The 12254-nt window shown below is 55.7% G+C and overlaps 1 protein-coding gene across 1 annotated transcript; it reads right to left on the reverse strand.

Annotated features, from left to right (window-relative positions):
• Nucleotides 1–664: 664 nt before the first annotated feature.
• On the reverse strand, nt 665–1597 carry LOC310918476 (olfactory receptor 14J1-like; the record flags this gene model as incomplete). Its single annotated transcript, XM_083877333.1, has 1 exon — nt 665–1597. The coding sequence occupies one exon, from the start codon at nt 1595–1597 to the stop codon at nt 665–667; it is 933 nt and encodes a 310-aa protein (XP_083733459.1).
• Between the last annotated feature and the right edge of the window lie 10657 nt (nt 1598–12254).

A 12254-nucleotide genomic window follows, 5' to 3' on the forward strand; every position in this document is an offset into this window, starting at 1 on the left:
TGCAGAGCCCCAGCCCTGCTGTTTGCCCCCAGCCTGCCCAGGGCCAGCCTGGGGCTGCTCCCGGGGCTTTTCTGTGCTGAGCATTGGCCTGGGCGTGTTCTGGAGAGAGCCTGGGCAAGGAGCCTGGAGCCCCCAGGCCCTGCCTTGAGGCGTCAGTGCTGCCCCAGCAGTGCCCATGGCCTGTCCCTGCTGCAGCCCCGGCACTGCCACCCCCAGCCCTGTGCCCAGCCCCAAGAGCCCTCAGGCCCTACAGCAACACCAGGGCCAGGAGGGCAGCGGGGCAGGGCCACGGCAGCAGCACTGGCAGCACCAAGGGCTGCTGCTCCTGGGCACAGCTGCTGTGCCAGCCCTGATCTGCCCCCAGCTCTGCACACAGACATTGCTGCTGCAGCTGCAGAGAAGGGAACAAAAGGGGATCTCTGCAGAAAACTTGGCTGGGACATCTTTGAGTTCTTTTAAAGCCAGCAAGAGTGCAGCCCCTCACTGACACAGTCTGTGGCTACAGAGAAAATGCAGAGAAACAAAATGAGAAATGACACAAACAATGAGATTTATTTGTAACATGATTAAAAGAATAAAACACAGGAGAAACCCTCAACAAAACTAACAAGAAATATCAAATTTGAGTTTTATTACAAGTGATTTTCAGAAATTGGTCAGCAGTTTAATGTTTCTGAAACCATCCAGTCATCAGTGTCCACACTGCAGCCTTGAGCTCCTGGTTCCTCAGGCTGTAGATGAGGGGGTTTAGGGCTGGAGGCACCACCGAGTACAGAACTGACAGGGCCAGATCCAGGGATTGGGAGGAGTTGGAGGTGGGCTTCAGGTAGGCAAACATGGCAGTGCTCACAAACAGGGAGACCACAGCCAGGTGAGGGAGGCAGGTGGAAAAGGCTTTGTGGCGTCCCTGCTCAGAGGGGATCCTCACCACATCCCTGAAGATCTGCACATAGGAGTAAACAATGAACGGAAAAGAACCAAATACCAAACAGCAACTAATAGCAATGAGCCCCAGTTCCCTGAGATAGGATTTGGAGCAGGAGAGCTTGAGGATCGGAGGGATTTCACGGAAGAACTGGCCCAGGGCATTGCCCTTGCACAGGGGCAGTGAAAATGTATTGGCTGTGTGCAGGAGAGCATTGAGAAAGGCACTGGCCCAGGCAGCTGCTGCCATGTGGGCACAAGCTCTGCTGCCCAGGAGGGTCCCGTAGTGCAGGGGTTTGCAGATGGACACGTAGTGGTCGTAGCACATGATGGTCAGGAGATAAAACTCTGCTGAGATGAAGAAGAGAAAGAAAAAGAGCTGTGCAGCACATCCTGTATAGGAGATGGTCCTGGTGTCCCAGAGGGAATTGTGCATGGCTTTGGGGACAGTGGTGCAGATGCAGCCCAGGTCACTGAGGGCCAGGTGGAGCAGGAAGAAGAACATGGGGCTGTGCAGGTGGTGGCCGCAGGCTACGGCGCTGATGACGAGGCCGTTGGCCAGGAGGGCAGCCAGGGAGATGCCCAGGAAGAGGCAGAAGTGCAGGAGCTGCAGCTGCCTCGTGTCTGCCAATGCCAGCAGGAGGAAGTGGCTGATGGAGCTGCTGTTGGACATTTGTGGTGTCTTGGCATGGGGATCTGTAAAAAGAGTAATCATGGAATAGTTCAGTTAGGGGAGGACTTTGAATATCCCAGCCAGCTTGATGGCACTTTCCCCCCACTGCCTGCCCAGGGCTTTGCTGCCTGGAGCTGTCCCTGCCTGCAGCTGCTTCCCTGGTCCCAGGGCTGGGCCCTGCCAGTGCTGCCAGAGCCCAGCCCAGCCCTGGGGGCTCAGCTCTGCCCTGCAGAGCCCTCCCAGCTCAGGCACTGCCCAGGGGCAGCTCTGGCTCTGCAGGCTCTGATGGCAACCTCAGAGCAACCCTGAGGAGGCTGGAAAAGTGATTCTGGTGCTGCCTGCAAGGGGCCCTTTGCTGATTTCTGTCACTGCCTCGTTTAGTAAGGTCTGAGAGAAAATTGCTTGGTTCTTTTTTCTCAACCTGAACATAGAGATTAATGTCTATGTGCAATTTCCCATCCAGGCAACACAGAGTAGTAGATTAATAAAGCAGGATTTCCCTATATATGCAACCCCTGTCTCGCTTTGCTCCCTGGATAATCTCCTTGGAAATGTTCTGCAATTAAATGCCATGTTGGGAGTCATCCTCAACAATGCAGCATCTTCACCACACAAGGAGAACACTTCCAAGCCTATCCAGCTGTGTCTCCTTCTACCCAGATCTTGTCCCCCAGTGCTGGGAGCAGCTCCCAGGGCTGGCTGAGAGCTGTCCCTGGCAGGCAGCAGAGTCCCTGCCCCAGCACAGCGCCCTGGGCTGCAGGACCCTGCTCTGCAGGACAGCCCTGGGCACCCCTGGCTGCTCTACACAGGAGACAAGCAGAGAATGTACTCACAGTCTGTAGGCATTGGCATGTTCCAGCTTTAGGAGAGGACTGCAGGAGCTGCAGCTGCATTGTCCTGCAGCCAGAGGTTCCTGTGCCAAGGGCTGGGAGTGATTCTCCCCCAGGCACTTCTGAGCCCCTTCCCAGCCCTGAGTGATTGAAGCTCTCTGTGCCTGTGTGCTGTGCCCGGGGTGGCTGCAGGCAGCGCCCCAGCCCTGCTGGGCTGGGAGAAGAGCTGCTCATCAAGAGAAATGTGGTTTTAAGCTCTTCTTGGTTGCCAGGAGCTGCCTCTGTGCCAGGAGCCCAGCCCAGCTCAGCAGCACTGGTGATGAAGCCCTGAACATCAGTCCCTGAAAGGGAGATGAAGAAATCTCTCCAGAGCTCCAGGTCAGAATCCAACTCCAAAGTTTCTGGAAATTTTAATGGGTCCCACTGTGGGACACAACAGAGAAAGTGTCCCCAGGCCCCAGGCAGAGCAGAGAACTGCAGGCAGTGATGACAGGTGGGGACAAAGAGAAGCCAAGTCCTGGTGCCCTGGGGCACAGCAGCCTCTGTGCCACCAAAGGCTGTGAGCAGACACCTTGTCCTGAGGCCCTGGGGCCTCCTGGCACAGCCCCAGCAAGGCTGGGCACTGTCAGCCCCTTGTCCTGCCCTCAGCATCCCCCTCCCATCCCAGTGGCCTCGAGGATCTGCTGGAAGGAGTCCCTGGGGAGCCTTGGTCAGGAATGGCCCTGGGGGTCTCCTTAATGCTCCCAGGGACTGCAGGTTCTTCAAAGGATTTTGGGTTTTCTTTTGCCTTGGAGCCTCTGAGGGGTTTGTGCAATCCTGGCCTCCAATTATCTGCTGTAATTAGTCCCTTGAGAGGTTTTGTCAGTAATGACACTCAGTGGGGCTCATTCATGCTTTGAGAAACTGGAGGTTTTAAAGGTACTTTCGATTTTCCTTCCCACACTGAATCTCTAAGAGTTTTTTGTGCAATCCTGGCCTTCAATTCTCTCCTCCAAGGACTCCATGAGGAGCCTGTGTTGGGGATGGACCTCAGTGGGACCCATTAATGCTTCCAGACACTTTGGGTGTTTCTCCTGACTTTGACTCCTGGAAAGGTTTGTGCAATCTCCTCTCAGGCCCTGAGGTTCAAGGGCTCAACTCCAAATGCACCACGGGGCTCATTAGGATCAAACAAGTCCTGACAAACCATGGCTGTGCCTTGATTTCCCTCTGGTCTGGTGCAGTTCATTAGGAAGGTTTCGTACTGCAGTTATGGAGAAAAGTTTCCAAGAGCTTCTAAGAAAAACACATTTCTATTTGAAAGGATGTATTTTATTACTGTTCTTTTTAGAGAAGAGGTGACTGACACATTCAGTGACTGATATTGATCCAGAGTCTCTCCCAAGAAAGTCTGGTGTGGTCAGTTAAGCTGTGCCTTGAGCTCTGACCCAGTGTGGACAACCTTACTCCACATTCCTCACTCCCATCCTGTCTCCCCCGATTCCCCTGCGACATGCTTTGCTTGGAAAACTGGCTGCATTCAGCCAACATAGGGGTTTTCTTCTTTTATTTTTTGAAGCAATCTAAAACTCTTGAGTTTCTCTATTGAAAACAGACTCACTCCTCAAGTGTGTGCCAAGCCCGAGGGGCCACCAAGGAGGTTCTCTTTCCCCAAGGCAGAACCATGCAAGGAATGATTTAGACACACAGGAAGTTCTGCAATAAACACAAATCCAGAGTTGGCAGAATTAGACCAACTCCTGAAGGCCAGAAAAGCTTTGAACTCCTTGCAGCTCCAAGCTGCAGGTGGGTTGTTGGGAGGTGTGTGAGTGAGCCCAGAGTGAGGGCAAGGGAAATGCAGAGAGGCCTGGAAGTGCTTGTGTGCAGACAGGCAGTGGGGAAGGGCAGTGCTGGTCAATGCCCCATCCCTGGAAACATTCCAGTCCAGCTGGGACAGGGCTCTGAACAACCTGATCTGCTGAAAGATGTCCCTGCTCATGGCGGGGTTTGGATGAGATGAGCACTGCAGAGCTCTTCCCATCCCAACCATTCCAGGATTGCACGGGGACAAGGGGCTGCTCACTGCCCTCCATCCACTCCCCTGACTCCTCCTTGTCTCTGCTGGAGCCCACATCCAGCAGCCAAAGGCAGCCCCTGCTCTGGCCTTTCCCCCCTGCCCCAGGGGCTGCCAGAGCCAGGGGGGCACAGGTGACCTTTAGGCTCTGCAGGGCTCAGGCCCAGCGGCTGTGCCAGAGTCAGGGCTGAGGTGACACTCTGTGGGCTGGGGCAGAGGCCAGGCAGAAATGAGCCCTGAAGCAGCAGCTCTACAGTGGTGGCCACCAGGCTGGGTTGCCAAGGGAGGCTTGTGGCCATGGCCTGGAAGCAGCTGCTGCTGCCAAGGTGCCTTTGGTGCCTCAGGCTCTCCCTGGCACAGCTCCCAGCACGGCCCTCTGCACTTGTGCCCGAGCCCTTCCCTGTCTTGGGGCTGGCCTGGGGCTTTTCCTGCACCAGGATCTGCTCTGGGCCTGCCACAGGAAAGGCAGTTCCTGCTGGAGCAGGAGGCTCTGCCTGCAATGGCCTCAAACAACTCCAGCAAGGCCCTGTTCACTTCAAAATTGCTTCCCTAGGGCTGTATGTTCTAATAATTGTTATAGCTCCTATAATGTGGAGTAAATCACTCTCTTTGTTAATTGACTCTGTGGTGTAAATGAATCTTTCTGTCAAATCCAGATCTGAATCAGTCATAGCTGTATTTATAGAAATATATCTGGTATTCCATTGTTTATCCTGTAGGACAAATTGCATTTTGGTTCAATTCCACCTGCCCTATCTTTCACACATAAACCTTTGACAAAATCTGCAGCTAGGATTGGATCCAGCCAATCTCAGTCTCATCTCTTAGGTGGAATTTTAAAAGTCTAGGTGACTGAAGGAATTTGAGGATCCACGGTGCCTGTTGGGTGTCATTTCTCCACCTCAGGACTCAGCAGGAGTTTCTCCAGTGAAGAAATGAAGCTTTTTCCTGAAGCTCCCACTGTGCCCAGAACAGGAAGCCCTGGGAGTGTCTGGGACATCCCGGCTCTTTGGCAGCCTGGGCACTCCTGGGGTGTCACCGTGGAGCCCCCGTGAGTGCCTGTGACAGATGGGTGCCTTTGCAGCCCAAGGTGCCCTGGGATGTGCCCATGGCATGGCTGGGACTGCCTCTGCCCACAGGGCTCTTGAGCATCCCAGCTCAGGCCTGGGGCCAGAGTCCCTTGCCATGGCAACCATTTGCAGTCCCATTGCCAGGGCCAGGGGATGCCAGAAGGGATCCCAGAATGGGCTGAGTTGGGAGGGAGCCATCAGGATCCTGGAGTGCAACTGCTGGCCCTGCACAGGACAGCCCAACAATCCCAGCCTGGGCCTGGCAGCGCTGTCCAAAGGCTGCTGGAGCTCAGAGAGCCCTGGAGCGGTGACCTTTACCTGGGAGCCTGTTGAGTGGCCCAGCAGCCTCTGGGGAAAAAACCTTTTCCTGAGATCCAACCCAAAGCTGCCTCGAGTCAGCTCCAGCCGTTCCCTGCAGTGCTGTCCCTGGGCCCCAGAGGGAAGAGGTTCCCACAGCCCCCAGCCAGGGACCCGCTGCCAAGGCTGTTGCCAGGGCAGCCAGGGCTGGCACCAGCTGTGATGCTCGGTTTCCCCGGGCCGGGCTTTAGGAATGGGATTCCCCAATTTCCTGCTCCTGCTTAAACTGTGCCGCCCCTCGCTGCGCTCCAGCCTCCCACTGAAAGTACAAAAGGCAAAGACCCCAGGCTTAGATAAGAACAATTTACTGGCAACAGCAACAGGATAAGCATCAAACTGGAACAGAAACAACAGTGATAACAGAAGGGGATAAGACAAAGTATATCCATGGAAATTGCAACCAATTACCAACTGGCTCACTCGGCAACACATTTTATCCTGCATGGGAAGAACACCCTTCTCCTTGGGAGAGGGAGAGAGTCCCTTTCCTGACCCCAGCAATGACCTGATATGGGATCAAGGACAATGACAGTCCCATGGCCAGACCCTGACCCTGGGTTCTTTAATCCCACCTCACATCATTGCCAGGGGCAGGGAAAAGGACAGGTGTCTTCCCAGTGTGGCTCACAGCGAATGTGGGTCACCAGGGCTTTTCCCAATGTGGGCCATCTTTTGGGGGATGAGGCTGGAGACTCCCACAATCAGGGCACTCAGAGGGCTTCCCTTACCGATGCCTCCGTTGGTGTCTTGTCAAGTTAGAGCAGTCTGAGAAGCTCTTCCCACACTGGAGACACTCATGGGGCCTCTCCCCAGTGTGGATGTGCCAGTGCCTTATGAGGTGGGAGTTGCGCTTGAAGCCCTTCCTGCAGTCGGGGCAGCGGAAGGGCCTCTCCTCTGTGTGAATCTGCTGGTGCCGGAGGAGAAGGGAGCTGGTCTGAAAACTCTTCCCACACTGGGGACACTCATAGGGCCTCTCCCCAGTGTGGATCCTCTGGTGTCTGATCAGGTGGTCTCTCCGTCTGAAGCTCTTCCCACACTCCAAGCACTTGTGGGGCTTCTCCCCATCATGAAGCTGCTCAGAGGCCACCAGCTCCAAGCTCTGGCTCGATCTCCAGACGCCTTCCTGGCACTGGTGAGGTCTTTCCTCCTCAGAGCAACCTGGGATGGGTTTGGAGCCCCTTCTCCAGTGGGATCTCTGGGGCTTTTCCTCCTTGTTGGATTCCTGTGCTGTGGAGCCGCTCAAAAAAGCCTCTTCCATGAGGTTCTGCTGTGGGGATTTGTCCTCCCTGGTCTCCATCCTCAGCTCCTTGTCTGGGGAAGGAAGGACAAGGAGAGGATGGGATTTTCCTCTGTGCCAGAGGGAAGGGGAAGGACATCCCCCCAGTCCATCCCTGTCAGGACAGTGTTGGCAGTGGGGTTGTCCTGCAGCCGGGGGCCGTGCTGGGCTGGGAGATGGAGCAGGAGAGAGGGGGAAAAGGGCACTGACTTCCTCCTCACTTGCCTGGCTCTCCTGGGGCATCTTCCACTTCCTTACAGCCTCCTCCTCCCCTTGGCCAATGGTTTGGAATGGGAGGTCCTGATTTCGGGTGAAAACAAGGAATGAGCACATTGAGTTTAAGGTTTTGCCCAAGTCCATCTCTAGAGGTCCTTGCCCATCTGGGGTTCAGAAAAACCTCCCAAACATTAACATTCAGCCCTGAAAATGCCTCCCAGGAGTTCCCCTGTCTCTGGTCTCTCCTATATGGTGTTCAGGGGTTCCCCCTGTCCCAGCTGCTGGGGGTCACGCTTGAACTGGGGGTCCCCCATCTACTCAGGCCCTGCCCTCCCCCGGCTAAAGGGAGTATCAGGAATATGAGAAGTTCCCCCCTTTTCCATCTTCTCACAGGGATGCTGGAGGTTTTTGGGATCCCAAGGTCCCTTCTCCCCTCATTCTCTGCTTTGGGGTGCAGGGGGTCCAAGGAGTCCCCCCTGCCCCTCTCCAGGCTGTTGAGGGTCCCGCCAATCGCGGCGCTCCCCCCTCTCTGGGCTCCCCACTTTGGGGTCCTGGGGGACACAGGGCTCTGCTCCTCCAGGCTGCCTCTGCCAGCAGCTGCCACTGCAACCCCCCAATGTCCCCCCAAGGGGCATTTTCCACTCAGATTTGGAGTTCTTCATTCTCCAAACATCCTCCCAAAAATAACCCAACCCAGGGACCCCCCAGGATATCTGGGCCCAGCTCCCCCTCCCTGGTCACCTGTGGGATGGGGGGTGATGATCCCACGGGTGGGGGGCTGTGAATTCAGGGAGTGCTCGACCTCGTAGTTCCTTCTCTGTTAAGGGTAGAAGGTTCTTAGCTCAGGAACTGGCTGACCTCATTGACAGGGCTTTAAACTAGGTTTGAAGGGGGAAGGGGATGCAGCTGGGCTGCCTGGAAGCAGACCCAAGGGTGCTAAGCCTGAGTTAGGGCTGAAATCAGTAGCCCAGCTGAAGGGCATGTACACCAATGCATGTAGCATGGGTAACAAACACAAAGAGCTGGAGGTCATGGGGCAACAGCAAAGCTGTGATGTAGTCACCATCACAGAAACGTGGTGGGATGACTCACACAGCTGGAGCACTGCACTCCATGGCTACAGGCTCTTCAGAAGAGACAGGAAAGAGAGAAGAGGTGCAGGGGTGGCCCTTTATATTAAGAAGGCTTTTGATGCAATAGGTATTGAAACTAATGAAGATTCAGTTGAATGCCTATGGGTGAGAATTAAGGGGAAAGCCAACAAGGCTGACATCCTACTGGGAGTTTGTTATCATCCACCCAACCAGGAGGAAGAGCTGGACAACTTATTCTATCAGCAGCTGGAGAATGTTTCAGGATCACCAGCCCTTGTTCTTGTAGGTGACTTCAACCTGCCAGACATCTGCTGGGAACTTAAAACAGCAGAAATGAGGCAGTCCAGGAAATTTTTAGAGTGCACGGATGATAACATTTTGTCACAGTTGGGAGGTGAGCCCACCAGGGGAGAGACTATGTTGGATTTGTTGTTCACAAATAGAGATGGGCTGGTAGGAGATGTGGTGGTTGGAGGACGACTTGGGAAGAGTGATCATGAAATTATAGAGTTCTCGATATTTGGTGAAATCAGGAGGTACACCAACTGGACTCTTACACTGAACTTCCAGTGGGCAGACTTTGGCCTGTTTAGGAGACTTTTTCAGAGAGTTCCTTGGGAAGCAGCCCTTAAGAATAAAGGAGTCCAGGAAAGCTGGGTGTTCTTCAAAACAGAGATTAGGAAGGCACAGGAACAGACTGTCCCTGTGTGCCGAAAGACGAGTCAACGAGGCAAATGCCCAGCCTGGATGGGCAAAGAGGTTTTGGATGAACTCAGGAATAAAAAAAGGATGTATCATTTTTGGAAGGAGGGCCAGATCCCTCGGGAAATATTTAAGGGGGCTGCTAGAGAATGTAGGAAAAAAATTAGGGAGGCCAAAGGTCAGTTTGAACTCAAAATGGTGACTTCTGAAAAGGACAATAAAAAATGTTTCTATAAAGACATTAATGGTAAAAGGAATGGTAAGGCCAACCTTTGCTTTTTATTGGATAAGGGAAGGCTCTGCAGAGGTCTGGAATGGTGGGATGGGTAGAGTGCAATAAGATAGAGTTTAATGAGTCCAAGTGCCAAGTCCTGCACTTTGGCCACAATAACCCCTGCAGTGCTCTAGGCTGGGGATGGTGTGGCTGGACAGTGCCCAGGCAGAAAGGGACCTGGGGGTTCTGGTCAGCAGCGGCTGAACATGAGCCTGCAGTGTGCCCAGGTGGCCAAGAGGGCCAATGGCCCCTGGCCTGGATCAGGAATGGTGTGGCCAGCAGGAGCAGGGAGCTCATTCTTCCCCTGGACTCAGCACTGGTGAGGCCACACCTCGAGTGCTGTGTCCAGTTCTGGCCCCTCAGTTTAGGAAGGACCTTGAGACGCTTGAACGTGTCCAGAGGAGGCAACGAGGCTGGTGAGGGGCTTGGAAAACAAGGCAGAGGAAGAACGACTGAGGGAGCTGGGGGTGTTTAGCCTGGAGAAAAGGAGACTCAGAGGTGACCTCATCACTCTCTACAACTTCCTGAAGGGGGGTTGCAGACAGCTGGGGGTCGGTCTCTTTGTCCAGGCAGCAACTGACAGAAGGACAGGACACAGTCTTCAGCTGTGACAAGGGAAATATAGGTTGGATAGTAGGAAGAAGTTTTTCACAGGAAGAGTGATTAAATACTGGAATAGTCTGCCTGGGGAGGTGGTGGAGTCACCATCCCTGGATGTGTTTAAGAAGAGACTGGATGTGGCACTCGATGCCATGATCCAGTTGAGGTGTCAGGGCTGGGTTGGACTCAATGATCTGGAAGGTCTCTTCCAACCTACACATTCTGTGATTCTGTGATGGGACCCTGACTGGGGTTACTGGGAGCCACCAGAGCCATCCTGAGAATCAACTGGGAATACACTGGGAGCAACTGGGAATGACAGGATGCATACTGGTGACAACTGGGAGGTACTGGCAGGGACTGGGATAAAACTGGGGGCAACTGAACCATGCTGAGGGAACTGGGAGTGCCTGGCAATGACTACAAAGGGCAACTGGGATATACTGGGAGTGCCTGAGACCATGCAGGTTGTGACTGGGATCACACTGGGAGCCACTGGGAATGTGCTGGTGGGAACTGGGACCAATTGTGAGTGACTGGGGCCCTGCTGGGAGAGACTGGCATCATACTGGGAGTGATGGGGGTTTTCTAGGGGTAACTGGGAGAACTGGGAACACAGCAGACAAAAGAAGGAGGAACTGGGAGCAATTGGGACCCTGCTGGGGGTAAATTGTACCATACTGGGGAATAATTGGGAATGAATTGGCTCATGCTGGGAGTGCCATTGAAACTGGAAGCACACGGGGGTGTGTGGTTACTAATAAACCTCCTTCCCCCAAAAAATACAAGAACCCAACCCAAACAAACAAACAAAAAAACCCAAACCTCCCCCCAAAAAAACAAAACAAAAACCAAACAAACAAAACCACCTCCCGGGGACCCCCCCATGTCCCCCCGAGGGCCATCTGCGCCTCGCCTTTGGAGCCCTGCCAGCTCCAAACATCCCCCCAAAAACCCCAAGCCCAGGGAGCCCAAACCCGGGATATTTGGGGCGAGCTCCCCCTCCCCGGGCACCTGCGGGATGGGGCCGATGGTCCCGGGGCTGCTGCGGCTTCAGGGAGCGCTGGAGCCGCCCGCTCCCTCCTCTGCTCTTCTTCCTCCCGCTTCCCGCGGCCGCTCCGCCTCTTCCTCCCTCCCTCCTCCTCCTGCCCCGTTCCCGAACCCCTCGCAGCCCGCGGGACGAGCGGGGATGGAGCCGGGAAAGGTCGGAAGGCAGAGAGGGCCCAGGGGGATGCCAGGACTGGCAGTGACTGGGCTGTGCTGGGAGCACCTCATCACCCCCATCAGGTGACATTTTATAGGGGACCCCCATTCCAAGCCCCTCTGGGGGATGTTTTGCCCCCAAACCCCCACCCGGGGTGGATTTTTGGGATTCTCTCTGCCATGGCCGCTTTAAGAGGCGCCTGTTTTGGGTTCCCAGGAAAACTCCCCTTCAAAGGGCAACACCACTCCCGGTGATTCCGGCAGCGGAGCCCCGGGGGGGGCTGGGGGTCCCAGGGGGGATTTGGGAGTCCCAGGGGGGATTTGGGGGTCCCGGGGGGGATTTGGGGGTCCCGGGAGGGTTTGGGGGTCCCAGGGGGGATTTGGGGGTCCCGGGAGGGTTTGGGGGTCCCAGGGGGGATTTGGGAGTCCCGGGAGGGTTTGGGGGTCCCAGGGAGGTTTGGGGGTCCCAGGAGGGATTTGGGGGTCCCGGGAGGGTTTGGGGTCCCAGGAGGGATTTGGGGGTCCCAGGGAGGTTTGGGGTCCCAGGAGGGATTTGGGGGTCCCGGGAGGGTTTGGGGGTCCCGGGAGGGTTTGGGGGTCCCTGGGCGGGGCCGGTGACAGAGCTGGGACCCCGAGCCGGGTCTGAACCTTCTCACTGTGCCCGGGCAGCGTCAGCGTGTTCAGGGAGATCCTGGGGCCCGGGGGGTCACCCCAAATCCCAGGGGAGCCCAAATGGCCAGGGAGCCCCTGCAGTGCCCCCAGCGCTGGATCTGCTGCAGGCAGGGGGGCACCAGCACTCGGCCCCCACCCCCCACCATCACAGGGGGGCAGAAACGGGGGAGGGGCACGGACAGGTCGGGGGGACCCCCAAAGTCCTGGGGGAGGGGACACGAGGGGACTCCCAGGAATCCCCGTGGGGGGATGAGGGGGGACCCAGGAGGAGTTTGGGGGGCCGGGGGGGTCATGGGGGGACCCCCAGGAG

The sequence above is a fragment of the Zosterops lateralis genome (genome assembly GCF_965231275.1).
Source record: "Zosterops lateralis genome assembly, chromosome: 23".
NCBI classification, from domain to species: domain Eukaryota; kingdom Metazoa; phylum Chordata; class Aves; order Passeriformes; family Zosteropidae; genus Zosterops; species Zosterops lateralis.